At 38.3% G+C, this 15372-nt stretch overlaps 1 protein-coding gene across 1 annotated transcript; it reads left to right on the top strand.

Moving 5' to 3' along the window:
• Positions 1-111: 111 nt before the first annotated feature.
• On the top strand, positions 112-15287 carry LOC119882038 (choline transporter-like protein 5-A; the record flags this gene model as incomplete). Its single annotated transcript, XM_038692055.1, has 8 exons — positions 112-181; positions 8143-8227; positions 11440-11524; positions 11891-12019; positions 12241-12301; positions 13004-13127; positions 13617-13700; positions 15175-15287. Coding segments are annotated over exons 4-8 (511 nt in total), but the record flags the coding sequence as incomplete, so codon positions are not given.
• Between the last annotated feature and the right edge of the window lie 85 nt (positions 15288-15372).

Genomic DNA, 15372 nt, shown 5'->3' with positions numbered 1-15372 from the left:
AGCGAGTGAGCAAACCAGCGACTAGGCAGAACAGTAATCATGGATCCCAAATGAAAGCAAAATATTGCTGCTGCGGTTTACAACTCGTTTCTTTTCTGTCTCTTTAGAAGCTGCACTGATGTCTTATGTTGTTTGATCTTCATCATTGTCATCCTCTCATATGTGGCCCTGGGGATAGTGGGTGAGTCTACGCACACACACACACACAGTTCCCTCTTTGATCAGACTTTTGTAGTGCATTCTCTTGTGGATTTCTAAACACATACAATCTTTGTTGTTTCCTCTTGGTCTCTCTAACTTTTAGCCACACACACCATGATAATATGACTGCATTCACATGCACTTAAAGATTAGCTCCCTATTTATACTCTTAGAAATGAATCAAAGTCTTAGTCAAAGTTCTCACAGTAACTAACTTTCAGTTCCACACTGCAAACACTGAGTTGCAGCTGGACACACACAGAGAATCACCTCAGCTTTCCAGAATTCATTGGTTTACTCATCCATGAAACTCTTCAATAGGGTTTTGCCTGAGTGTGTCCCATAGGTGCTTATAACTGTAATTCTTCATGATAGGCAAGTAAAAAGTCTGTACTTTCTCACCAAAATTATTTTAGGACACTACAAGGTCCCTTAATATCATCCTGTTTGAATTTGACAGTATTATAAAGCTGCACAAAAGTCTCCTTTCCATTACTCGGTTTTGGCCCGCCGTCCTCCGTTTTCCATTTCCATTGCAGATAGTACCCCTCAATGTAGCTGGTCGTCATAGCACACACAACCCACACACAACCGCCAGCTCTTTATTTAAGTTAAAACGTTTCAACATTACTCAGAATGTAAAGACAGAATAGCGGTACGAAAATCTTACAGCTGTGTTTTCCTCTGCTGTTGTTGCTGGAGTCTCTGCTGCGTTGGCTGTAGTGGTCTGTGTGACTGTGGGACCAGAGGGCTCTGTGAGCGGCTAGCCGGCCTCACGAGCTGCTTCCACCGGTTGGCACGAGCTTCGCCCACCGCCACTTTTCGTAAAACTGTCACTATTTGAAATCTACACAGTTGATTTCTCACCTCGGAACTTCTCAGAAGTGTATTTAGTGATGAACGAAAATTGTACAATATAAAACTTTATGTTGCTGGCCTCTGTCAGGCACGCACAAGGATGATGCAGTGAATTCTGACGATTCTCTCTGACCAATCAGCGGTCTGCAGGGTTTTTCACATCACACAGAAACTAGGCCTACCAGGCAGCAGGTACAAGTACAACTTTTCCTTGATGGAAAACCATAAAAGGCGAGTAGAGTCGACGCAAGTTGAGCCGATACCATGCGGTGGAAAAGGGCCGGAATTTGATGACAAAACAATTTCATCCATTTCCATCACATCACATGATCTTCGTCGGTAGATAGAGTTTGCCCTGTTGTCATAGAATTGCAGATATTAAAATTTCCATTTATTAGGTGCAACTTGAGGAATTCTCATCCATGTTGTTTTCAGAGTTCATTCTTTACCTTGGAAACAAACAATAGTTGACTAAAACAATCTCACTTTACGGTCCACATGGTAGTTGTTCTGGAGCTTTCATAGACTTCATCAGATTCTAAGCCATTGTGGATCAAAAGTCATTTATGTATCAATTAATGGTAGCGGACCTTCTGTTGTTGTTCATGTCCGCTGATAGCCAAAACTAAAGAAGGAGTGGAGAACGAGGGAGAGAAGCGTTCTTTCCAGATCTGTAAGTAGCTGCTGCCATTATTGTGTCACAATCTAAGATGCAAACAACATTATCATCTAGGCGTACATCATATGAGGAGCATATATTCGTGCAGCACCTCCTCGCTCACTCGCTCCCTCTTTGTCTCTGCACAAACCTGTCCAAAGTTAGAATAACACTAGTTGACTATGGTGGTATGGCGAGCGTGTCAATTAGACGTCTATCCGCGCAACCCTCAGTGGCTTTAACTGTAGATTTAGCCGCTACTCCATTTACAGTGGGAATCACTGCTTTCCCTGATATATTTCCTCTCTGTATGTGCCTCGATCTCATTGATTGTGTGAGTGGATAGTGGTTTGGAAGAGGAGAGAATAAAAGAGAGAGATTGGGAAAGGAGACAGGAGAGAAAGAAAGAGAGGAAGGGAGAGACAGCACGCCACTGGGAGGCTTTCTGAGTTTCTTTCCTGAGAGATAGAGACCGAGCCTTTACAGAAGATAATAAGAGAGCAATACAAATCTCTTTGTTGCCAAAGCTGATTGATATTTTCAGGGTCTCCTGAAGTCACAGCAGGAAGTCGAGGAGGAAGCTGAATTAAAGCATTTGATGTGAGAGCTGGAAGAAAAGGGATGTTTCATGTCGAGTGTACAGCTCCATACGAAACCGTCCAATTTCTACTTCAAGCCCAGTTTTTGCTTCACGAGCTGAGACACTAAAACTCTGATACTGTTCAGCCACTTTAAGAGCTGCAGATGCTTCTGCTATCCAACGGGTAGATCTTGAAATTCAAAGCCTTAAAAAGTCTAGGATAAGGTTCAGTTAAGCTTTTGCCTTGGTCACTGATCCATTCTGGATTTTTGAGGCTGATATTTGAAAGTTAAATAAACAGATAATGGTCAGTAGTGGACAAACTATGTAAAGATAACGGTCTAAATTTTACTTCAAACATTTGACATGAACACAATGCAGATTTTTCACTTGTCATGGAGATAGCTTAGCGTCCATTACATGGAACAGGATGTCAAATAGGCCTACCTACACTTTGTCATGTCCTTCGGCATCTGTTACCGCACATGGCAGCCTTTAACGTCATAGTTCAATGTACTGGGGGAACCCTTCTAGCGTCATTGTTCAATACTAAAAGTAAGCTTAGTATAAATTACAGAAAAGTCAGAGTGAGGAGGTGGTTGGGATGGATGGGCACTCAAAAAACAGACATTTTACTCCAGGAGACAAATGTTCGTTTCCAGCGTAAAATAAAAAGTCAACCCTGATTGTTTTTAGTCATGTTACGTGAGTAACGTTATTTAAGTAACAGTTATTTTAACCAAAACCATGAACTTTTTCCTAAATCTAACCAAGTACCTTTGTTGCCTATTGCTAACCAAAACGCAACACTTCACAAAGTTAACCACTAGTTTATAATCAAGACCGTTTTATTAAAGTTTTTCCAGAGTACCAAATGTGAAAAGCTGAATGGTCATCACAGAAATATGAAATGAACATGGGTATATATCAACACTAACTAGTGCCCAGGGAGACATGACCTGAAATAGAAAATGAAAAGAACAGTGACAGGGGGGGAAAAAAGAGTAAAAAAGGTGTTAGCTGAGTTTCCTGTACAACCACGGAAGGTAGCATTGAACTATCTTGGTACAATGCATCATGACTAATATCTGAAGTACAACAGTTTCCCAAAACTTTCACCGTGGTTTGAGCTAACCAACATACTGTAGTTTTGAACTAACATGTTTCAAGGTGTGTTCGTCTGACTTTCACAGCACAAAACTCACAAAACGTTGTCATATTCTGATATTAAGTGACATTATTATGCTAACTTATTATTTAGGCTTTTCATATTATAGTTGTACTGGCAGTAACAAGAAAATCTAAATAATATATAACCTAATCATTTAATTTAGCCTAAATATAGGTTATAGCTTTTTTTTATAGCAATAGCAACATTTTCATAGATACAATGAAGAACTATTAGCGATTACAAGACATTTAGTAAAATAGGTTTAATCTGCAAGTATCTTCAGTTCAACACTTTAACACTATTATGAATCCCTTGGCCGCAAATGATTTCTTGAAATCTTGAGAATAGCTCAGTGTGATAAGTGGCTGAGCAGAGAAATGTTTTCTACTGAGATAGACACGGGTTCAAATCCTGTGAGTTCTTTAATGAATTTTATGCTATCCCTTTTTATATTTATGTTTGTAATGAAGACTGAAGAACACCCATCTTCCTCATAGGCCTAGAAATGTATACATGAAAGTAATATTAAGATGTCTTTACATTCTCCGTTTTGTGCTTTAACCTTTGTGCTGGGTGACTGATATTAAATTAAGTTATTGTGAACAGATGGGTAATCTGTGTGAAAAACAGCTGCTGTTTGTAGATGGTCTACGTTAAGTTACTTAGTATTGAAATAATGCAACCCTACCCTTGACCTGACAAATAGATTGAAAAGTACTTTTACAGCTACATTTAAAAAAAATTCACCTTAAATTTTTCTTTTTTTTTACAGCAAACATCGAACATTCCCATTAAAACACATTAAAACACATTACATCCACCTCCTAAAGCTGCGTTCACACCAAAAGCTAAATAAACGGATCAAACTGATGCCGAAATAACTACAATATTCCGTTTTGTTAGACATATGAATTCATACTTTTTCAGGTCTGTCAGCAGGACGACAACTTTTAAAATACGTGTTTTCTGAATGGAGCTCGGATGGATCATGGGTGTGCTATGCTAAACTGTTCACAGTAAAGTACAACGACAGACACAGATTTTCTAAACTCACCAGGTAGTTCAACTTCCTCGCTTTGTTTTCTCCAAGTAATATCCAGCTTTGTCCGGTTTTTATATAAAAATGAGGTAGTAGTCCAGCAGAACTCTGGTGCCATCAACAACAACAGTGGAACCGGATGTGCACGGAAGCTAGCTTCCAAGATGCACGAGTGAAGATAAATCAAGTTGTAATTCCAAAAACTAAAGTAAAAAGCTAATTTAATAAAACCAGTTAACTCGACTCTGACAACGGCATAGTTGTCAGAGTAGAACCAGTCGCTTAACGATGCTTCATACCATGTAAGTTACCAACGTAGTTACCTCCATAGTTCGAACTAGGATTTTGGGAAACAGTTGTGTCACAACTGTATAGTTCCAACCAAGGAAGTTGCTAACGTAGTTAGCAACGTTGCTCTTTGGAAACGCACCCCAGGAGAACAGTTCCTGAACTCCTGAATTGCTTCACTTAGACGCTGAACAATTCAGTACTTTCACAAGTTTCACAAAGCCTTTGTCCCCACACAACAGAAATATAGTATTTTTATCAAGTCTTTGGCACAGTCAGAAACGTTATCTTTCATCATCATTTTACCTGAAGGCAGTTTTAATGTAAGAATCTCCTGAAGCTCTAGCTGCAGTCTCCTGTTCCTGTGTTCTCAAACAGCAGGCAGAGCTTCTAAGTATGAGATCATCACTGTCCCAACTCTCACTCTCTTATTCCCATTTACTTGTACATGTATCTCACCCGAGGGTTAGATCATTGGGAGCTTTCAAATGCTGATTTCCTTTTTTGTCTTTTATGTAAGATGTGCAAAAATGTCCAAACTATTCAGTATTTCTCCTGAATTTGCATTCCTTTCAGAATAGAAAGTATCTGAAACTCTGATTTACAGAACTAATGACATACAGTATATTCTACCACCTTTTTATTCATTCCTACATGCAAAAAGATTTAAAAGGCTGCTAGAACCAGAATTGTCTAGTGCAACTTATCTGCCACTACCATCTATCCTGGCTCCACTATTGCCGAATAGGCTTCTGCAAATATTGTTCTCATCTACTGCTATTTGGACAGCAAGTGCTATTCCTACTACCACATCATGGTACGGACGGTTTTTTTAGGGTTAAGACGTGGTTTTAGGGTTCAGGTTACAATGGCATTAAGTTTAGAATTAGGGGAAGGGTTAAGGTTAGGCAGGTAGTTGTTATGGTTAAGGTTAGGGTAAGGGGCTAGAGAATTCATTATGTCAATGAGATGTCCCCACAGGGATAGAGGGACGAACTTGTGTGTTTGTGTGCGTGTTGTGTGTGTGGTGTGTGTGTGTGTGTGTGTGTGTGTGTTGCCTCATATCTTAGTATGAGCTCATTCCCAAAGAGCAGTATGGAGCAGACATGGTTAATGGAGTTCTGAGTGAGTGGCTCAGAGAAAGGGTCCACTGGTGTGTGTGGGTGTGGGTGTGTGTGTGTGTGTGTGTGTGTGTGTGTGTGTGTGTGTGTATGTGTGTGTGTGTGTGTGTGTGTGTGTATGTGTGTTTCTGAGGGCTACTGGTGACATCAGCCTATAAAGACATGAATCCACTAATCCTACTTTACACACAGACTACTTACCACACTAGCCTACATTTCTACACACGCACACACACACACACACACACACACACACACACACACATTCTCCACTGTATGTGATTATATGGGTTAACGCATAAAGAGCATGGACACAGACGTAACTACATAGTCATACACACTCACAGGCGCACACTTACTTACAAGAGGGTTGTTTCCTAAATCACTCCACTCCAGCTCTTTTACTACCAAACACGGATGACATCATTCCTAATGACATCACCCTCACTCTCTCAAGCACCCCCCCTCCCCCCGTCTGCACCTTGTACTGAGCCCCCATCTGTCTTTTGTCTAACCCCTTCCTTCCTTTCATCACTGCCAAACGCACACACACACGAAGTATAAACACAATCTCTTCACTCTTACCATTGTCATTAATTACATCACCCAATTTACTGAACTGTGCATTTATAAATGTTTTAAAGCTGACCATATTTACTAGTTTTACAGAGGCAGGTCAACACTTTTCCACTCAACAAATCCACATTTCCGTCCTAATTCCTTTGTGCAGAAAGGCTTGTCTGTTTCAACATGTTTATTGACATATTTATATATATATATTAGGATACAATTAGGATACATTAGGATACAAATTCCTTTCCAAAAATATGACAATAGAGAATTTGAAACTGTAGGTGCGAAGCATAGGAGCAAATTACTACAACGCATGAAGGAGAAAGGTAACCTATCTCTTTAGAAGCACTCAGTTTGTTTTTTAACATTGCACATTTCTCTATACGAGTCCACTTCTTTAGAACTACATCTCACCTGTGAACTGCATTAATGCGACCAAAACTCTTAATACATGTTGCAGGATTTTACATTGATTTTAGATTTCAAAACAACACACAATGTATGTTGAAATGTACTGTAGTAATGATGTACAATACTACCGTACTTAAAGGTACAGTGTGTAAGATTAGTCCAGAATTTTAGTTCTGGCAAGAAAACACACTGATACAAATGATATATTATATATGATATAAACATCTGATTCTGACAAATGATGAAATATGCATCCCATGCTTGCCAATCCTTTTGATTTCTTTCTACCTCTCTCGAGCTTTAATCCCCCCCCCCAAACACACATGATGAAATCTGCCCATCCACTACAACTATTAGAAACAGTATCAATGCTGTTTATTATTCCACATATTTGTCAGCCGTGTCTAAACAGTGACAGAGAGAAGCCCCTTACCGCAGATCATCATACAAGGTGATGGTCTTTTAAAGATCCCATATTATACAAAATCCACTTTTTTTCACAAATTTTAAAATATGCTAGTGGTCCACTCTACCGGGAGTCCTAAAAAACTGTCCACACTTTTTGACCATTATGAGTGTACCACCCAGGTACTCATGGTGCACTAAAAATTATGCCAAACTTGTCAAAGTGAACGCAATTATGCACTAAAAATAGCAAGTTTAAGGATGAAAGAGATTGAAACAAAAAACTAGTCTTGCACAGCCAGGCCTATCTCTACACTTTGATGCAGCGCTGTGCCAGCTAGGTCCTGCCCCTTTTTTGGGCTCCAGGAAGCTGGGATTGAATAGAGGTGCTGAAGCAATGGACAAAGCTTAATTCATGAGGTTATTAGAAAGATCAGCTCTTACTTTAGATGTGATTAGAAAAGATCCGAGGAGCAGAATGGCTTAGAGAGTAGCCTGGTGAAATGCTGTCTCCTATTTGTTTGGAGAATGTGGCCGGGAATTACACTTTAATTATTAGTTATTATTTGTAATTTTGTGTTTGATTATTTTATCCCACTGCAGGGTTTTGGCACTGAGGGATAGTGGAAGGTTGAAAAAAAGCAAACTTCATAATTCACACACACACACACACACACAAATACAGATTTCTCCCATGGTTACTGGAGGTCTCAGTCCTAGGCCTAATTCTAGTCTCCACACTGTATAACTGCTTATAGGATGCAGCATATCTGCTTCCTGTTTCTCAGTGAAATGACCTGTCTGTCTGTCTGTCTGTCTGTCTGTCTGTCTGTCCAGCCTGGTTACATGGGGATCCCAGGAAGGTACTCCATCCAACAGACAGTTATGGCCAGTTCTGTGGTCAGAAGGGAACTACCAATGCGTAAGTCACTATTACACACTACACACCAGATCCCTTTAAACCCTGCAGGGACTTTTGTTATTAGGTCATTATTATTAATTGGTTATTATATAATTGTGTTGTGATATTAATGCCTGTATCTAATACCTAACTAGTGAGACCAGGCTGAGATTTAAATGCAGGTTTCTCAGAACTGTCAGTATAGACGCAGTGGTGTCCAGAGAGGAAGCCCCTTTCCACTAGAGAGATGGACAGTTAACGGCTGATCTTGAGTTATAGGTGAACATTTTACACAAGCAGTTTCTTTAGTAGCAATCAGATATTGTACAACATGTTCATGCTGCCAGTATCACATAATTGTTGCAGTCTGGACTGAAATATTTCAGGAGAATAGCTTATGATATGATATTATGATATTTTATCATTGCTTTAATTAGTTTTAGAGTGATTTTTTAAACTTCTGTTGATAAGGGTGTGATAGCCACGTTCCACACTCTGGGTACTCATAGTGCACTGCATTTTGCCAAAATGGTAATGGTATGCACTCAAAATAGTGTGATTGTGAGTACGAAAGAGCGCAAATTTGTACGCTGCAATGGCCACTTGTGGGTCTATTTTCAAGGCTGTTTTTACTTAAACATTCTTCTTAAGATTGAATACAAACATTCTAGGATGTTTGGTCTTTCAGTGAGCCTCCTCCCCAAATAATCTGCACAAAGTGGCCCTCAAATGACCATCAAAGTGCACATACCAGTAATAAACTGGGACATGTTCCATGGAATCTGAATTTACAGTTCTCTTCTTTCGCTTTAACGTACTAACAAATCATGCAACAGGTGGTAGATATATCCATACCAGCTTCCATTTATCTGCAGAATTTCTAGTCTCCAGTTAACAAGTTCAAGGCTGCACAATGGATTATGGGATATCCAAGGCTGCTAATAATACACTGGTTCTGTCCTCCAAATGCAGGCAAAATAAGGCTGCATTCCTTGGCTGCATTTGAAGGAGTCTTTGATATGGGACAGAACTTATCAACCTGCTGTGATGTATTCTGGCCAAAAATGCAGACTTCAGAAGATCCAATCCCTGAATTAGGACACATATTTTCCATCTCTGTTTGGGAGGAAACCAAAATTATAGTAGTACAAGCATTTGGCAGTTTTAATACCCATTCTCTTTGTCTCTTGTAAACAATTAATTCAATTCAATTCAGCTTTATTGGCATGAATGTCAAACAACAATATTGCCAACGCTTAAAATATGATACAAAAGAAAACAACAGTAAAAGTGTGTGTGTGTGTGTGTGTGTGTGTGTGTGTGTGTGGTGTGTGTGTGTTGTGCGCACGCCCGCGCCTTAGGTCAAAAATATGTAGAAGTAATTTTATGTTTAGGATCAATAAAGAAATATATTAATTGACAAAAACCAAATACAAAATCACTATCAAAGAAAAATAAATAAAGTATCAAATGTAAAAAAACAAACAAACAAAAAAAAACGTGAAGTTTTAATCCTTTTTTCGAGGAACAATTACTAGGAACAATGAAAATAATTATAATTAGAAAATTTTACAGTACAAGTATTTAATATATCAGTCTAGTCAATTATCTCTTCAATATCTAAATCTGATGCTCAGCATTGTGCCTGATACCGTTCAATTCTCCATGGGACTGGTCCAAAAAGAAACTTCTCCTTAAAAAACTGATGCAACTATAGTAATAAGTGAAACCATCTGGTTCACCAGGCTGCAGGAGAGTGATAAGGGTGTGTGTCAGAGGATTCACTGGGATGTGTGACTGAGAGATACAGACAGAGAAACCCTTAAAACCTGAAGAATCAACAAACACACAGTTCATTTCTCTTGTTTGTGTTGCCATCTACTGGTGATTCATGTTGAAGAGATTTATTTTTTTTTCCATACAATAAGTGACACAGCTGATGAGCCACTGATATTAAAAAGCCTGGATTCGTCTTGATAGTTCAGAGGTAACAATATCTTCAGGAAGTGTAATCAAAAGAATATATGCATGTTCAGATTTGACTGAGTTATGATTTTAAGAAGGAGTAAAAATTTAACTACTGGAGTCCTATGATTAGCTCAGGCCTTTTCACTGCTCGTGTTCAAAGACAAGCCATCTTGAAAACTGGAGTTCTTAACTATCTTGTTGTTTTTTAGTGTATTTTCTTATTGCTTTAAATAATTGCCTAACGTAGAAGGTTACAAAATCACATAAAAAAAATACCAGCGTGGGTATATGTGATAGCAGGTCATGATTCATTTTTATATTACGTATATCTACAGTAAACGTTTTTCCCCCTCAAGACAGTCCAGTTTCCATACACACAGCATGGTCAATATAATACTACTACTACTACTACTACTACTACTACAAAGTGCTTCATAGAGAGAAAGATTAAAAAAATACCCCAGTGAATGACATAATACATTAAGAAATAACAACAAATAAAACATTAAAATAAGCAGGATAAACAATAAAGTGAGAATAAAAACAATAAAATAAGCAGGTAGCTCAGATAAAATAAGGATTTGCTTTCAGATAAAAGTTCGGTTTTAGAAGAGACTTAAGACACTGACTCCGACAGCCTAATTTCCTCGGGCAGGTCGTGTTAGAGCCTCCGGGTTGTCACCAAATTGCAAGATATGTTGCTATTTAGCCTCTCAAACTCTTGATGTTTCTAGGTTGGTTTGAATTTAGACTAACAAAAGAGAAAAAAAACAGGCGGTGTCCAAAATAGTATGTTGTACCTGTTCCAATACCTCAAAGAAGAGAAAGAGAAACAATATTTTGTGCACTATTCCATTAACTGGATATGGTGCTGCATTCAGCGTTCATGCTTTGTAGAAGCTGCAGGATCTCCAGTATAATTTTAAATACATTTCTGCTTATTTCAACAATGGGTGGCTGCAAACATAAGTTTTTAAGGCTGAGGCACCAGCAGGTGTTTCAGAAGTTAACAGTGAAGTAAACAGTGACAAAGGGACCACAATCATGGCTAGACTTTCACAAGACTTTAAACTTTAAAGTTCTTCTACTCTGCTTTGATATAAAGCAACACTCTCTGCTTGGGGTTGCACAAAGGAACAAATTCTGGGTTATGTAGGAAATCATTACCTGAAAGGAAGCAGAAAGTGCAGACTAGAGAAAAGTCAAATTACAGTATTTAATCACAAAATAATTCCTGACTCTTAACATTAACACTTTTTTTGCAGGAAGAAACCCATCCTTTTCTATTTCAACATCTTGAAATGTACCAACCCGACTATACTCATCAACCTACAGTGCCCCACAACTCAGGTACTCTATTAACAATGAATGATGCATTTATCTGCTGCAGTAACAGGGCATCAGTTTATCACGGTCACATCTGCTGCACCTGATTTATCATGTCAGTTTAAGCTGATGAGTATAGGATTGAGACACTCTTTACTTCAAACACTGTAGAACAACACAGATATATTGAACATTGCTCATTAACTTAAACAACATTGTTGTTGTCAATAAAAAAAGTTCTTGTTACTGAAAGTAGCTTAATGTTTACAAGTTGACTGCAAACTTGCATTGATAAATTATCAGTTTGATCCATAGATGTAATCCCATAACAGTAGTAATTAGCTTCCCTAAATAAATTAACAATCTGTCTGTGTGAAATTTCTATTTTAGATGTGTGTGTCAAAGTGCCCAGACAAGTTTGCCACCTACACTGAGATGCAGTTGCAGCACAAACTCGGCAAGAGTTCCTGGGAATATTACAGACAGTTCTGTAAGCCTGGCTTTAACAACCCTGACAAGGTACCAGTACTGATACATGAAATACATGTCCCTAGAAAAACTTCTCTGCATCTTTGCTGGTGATGTAGTCCTGCTGTAAACCCGAATTCCCCCTTTTTAAACATGAGACCAAATAAAATACTTTTTTTTGTCGTCTTTGTCTTCTACACAAAGACCAAAGGACCAGAAAACAATTACATACTATTATTCTAACCCTTCTGTCTCTCCTCTGTTTCTTCCAGCCAGTGTCTCAGGTTCTACGAGATGAGGACTGTCCCTCCATGATTGTACCTAGCAGACCATGTAAGGATGAGACACCTCTCTCTCCAACAATTTCAACAAATTATGTCAGAATTAGAATTTTTCCCCATGATTTGGGGGGTTTTTTTGCTGACCAAAATCATTCCAATAACCTGTCCATGTGCTCCATCATATAAATCTGATTACATTTATACAATTGATGGAATTGCTCATCAGCTAAAATGTTTTGTTTAAATTGTTATGAAATTTTTTTTTCATTTATGTTATTGCTTACTTATTCATTTATTGATTTGTATTCATACTTATTAATCTATCTTCTATTACATATTATTCATTTCTTCACCCGGTCCATAACCAGCGACTCCCTAAAATAGAGTGACACCTGGAGGAAGCAACCTCCTTTGGGTCTGTGGGTGGGGGGACAAACATATCCAAACACAATTAAACCAAAATAGATAAATAGATAATCGATAAAAGAATGATAGAATAAATTGGAAAGTGAAAAATAAATAAATCGAAAAAACTCTGACCTGTCCCAGTTCCACCCAGACACATCTTCATCTCCCTAGAAATATTTTTTTCTCTTCCTTCTTCTCTCTCTCTTCTCCTATATCATTACACACACAATTCCCATACAGTTCTAAATGTCAAGTCTCCTTGATATTTTTAACAATAATGCACTCATATATAATAATGTAAGAACATGTATGTCTTTGTGTGTGTGTGTGTGTCTGTGTGATTCAGTTCTCCAGAGATGTCTACCAGACTTCATCACGCTGAATGGGACCGTGACTGTAGCAAACAGAACCAGGTTTAAAGACGCTCTGGAAATGGCACGCAGTGTTACTGAACTCCAACATGCTGCCAAGTACTGTAACTTCTTCTTTTACATATCTTTAAAACGTCTCTTTTGCTGATTAGTCAAGATCACTCAATAGTACCAACAAACTAACTGCACTGGTGACATACTGTCTAGCTACAGGGACTAGCTACAAGTTTGTATTTTAACTTCCAGATGTGCAAGAAAAAATACAGTTCATAGTTTGTTAGGCAGTGAAGTGGTGGTTGAGGAAGGGAGCATTTAAGATGTTTGCATTAGAAAATTAATAGTGATATGTGTGAACATTTTCTTACAAATATAAATTCCATTGTACAAGAGGTCAGATATTTTGCTGAAAAATAACTCATCAAGACCTTACCTAGTCAGCATCTAGGGGATTCTAAAAATACTGTGTTGTCTTTAATATAACATCGAAGGGACCAGTCTCTGTTTTCTCTCTGTGTTCAGGACCCTTTTAATTTCTAGTCAAATTCCTACTTTTGCATATTAACCCTCATTTCTCTCTCCTCCACACAGGGGTATAACAGAACTAATGGACACTAAGGAGCTGGGCATGAAGATAGTGGAAGATTACGCCAAGTCATGGGCATGGATACTCATGTAACTACACAAACAACACACACAAAGAACAGCAACGGTCGAAGGGAGAGGGATGAAGGGGTCGAGAGAAGAGATGAAGGGGTCGAGAGAAGAGAGATGAAGGGATCGAGGGGAGAGGGATGAAGGGGTCGAGAGAAGAGAGATGAAGGGGTCGAGAGAAGAGAGATGAAGGGGTCGAGAGAAGAGAATGAAGGGATCGAGGATAGAGGGATGAAGGGGTCGAGGGGAGAATGGTTCATTGATGTTTCACGTTTGTTCCATTAAACAGATATGTCATAGTGCTTCACAAATTGTCAAAATTTAAAGTTGTAATCCTTAAAATTTCACTCCTGATCATCAATAACACAGCAAACAAGCTGGTGTATCTGTTTGTAGTGCAGCCAAACAAACTTAGGTTGTTTTGGTAAAGCAGTCTATGGAACCCTTTAGAGTATTTTACTAAAATTATAATGTAAACCACAATAGCATTATAATTTTCCACATGTGTTATGGGAATAAAAATGTATATGAAAATGCAATAATCCAATTTGCATTTGCAATAAGTGAAACAACGCCCCCAGTCTAGCGCATTTAAGATGCATTTACATGTCACGGATCTTTAGTTAGGACATCAATTTCTCGTCAGTGTTGGGAATAACGCGTTACAAAATTAGCGCAATTACAGTAATGTATTGCTTTTTGCTGTAATGCAGTACAAAAGAAAAATCTGTAATATTATTTAGGGTTAAATTGCAACGCATTTTAACCTGAAATGAAGTGGTGTTTTGTTTTTTTAATAACACCGACAAACATTTCAGCGGCAGAAAATCAAATGAGTAAAAGAGTAATGTTATTTCCTGTTGCGGGAATCCGATGGTCGAGATTGTTTGCATGGTGCGAACCACAGGGGATGATGGAACATGCGTAAATAGATTTTTATGTTTGTGCTTTTAACAATTACTTTCATGATCAGAGAGGCTGCTGTCAGTTCATCCTGACCAATCCTGTCGGAGATTCAAATATGTTGCTGTACCTCTAGTAGCATCTTTCTTAATGGGGAGACAATTTCCCCCCTGACTCTGCCACTATTCCACCAATAAAAACTACTATATAGAGAGATAATTACAGAATGTAAATACAATGGCCATTGTAGAAAAAATGACGACGATGACAAAAACGGGATTTGATTTTCATTCAATATTAAGGATTATAACTTTTTAATGGATGTTACAGCAATAAAGTGAACCTATATTATATAACTTTGCAACTGTTGAAGTAATGTGCATGATATTTTTGTCTTTGCCTGAAATCATTTAGTTTTGGAAGAGTCACTGTGAGATGAATCATGTGAAGATTGTTGAATGTTTCAAAATCTGAACAAATTTCACATGACAAGGGTTATTTCAAGTTTCAAGTTCAAGTTGCATCTACATACATAACTGTATTATTTAAGATTGTATTTAAGATGTTTTTAACTCTCTGAATTTGTGTTCAGAGGTCTGCTGTTATCCTTGGCTGTTAGTCTGGTCTTCATCCTGCTGCTGAGGTTCACAGCTGGTTTGCTGTTGTGGACTACCATCATCGCTGTCATCCTGCTGCTGGCATACGGTGTGTACTTAGGGTTTTAGAAGGATGGTGAGAATGGCTAGAGAACAGCGATCTGGTGGAAGTGTGAGCAGAAGTGGTCTGAGTT

The sequence above is a fragment of the Micropterus salmoides genome, unplaced genomic scaffold (assembly GCF_014851395.1).
Source record: "Micropterus salmoides isolate LMB-PRFRI ecotype aquatic unplaced genomic scaffold, ASM1485139v1 Ms_hic_scaffold_285, whole genome shotgun sequence".
In the NCBI taxonomy this organism is placed as follows: Eukaryota; Metazoa; Chordata; class Actinopteri; order Centrarchiformes; family Centrarchidae; genus Micropterus; species Micropterus salmoides.
This window is presented reverse-complemented; position numbering and strand designations above follow the sequence as displayed.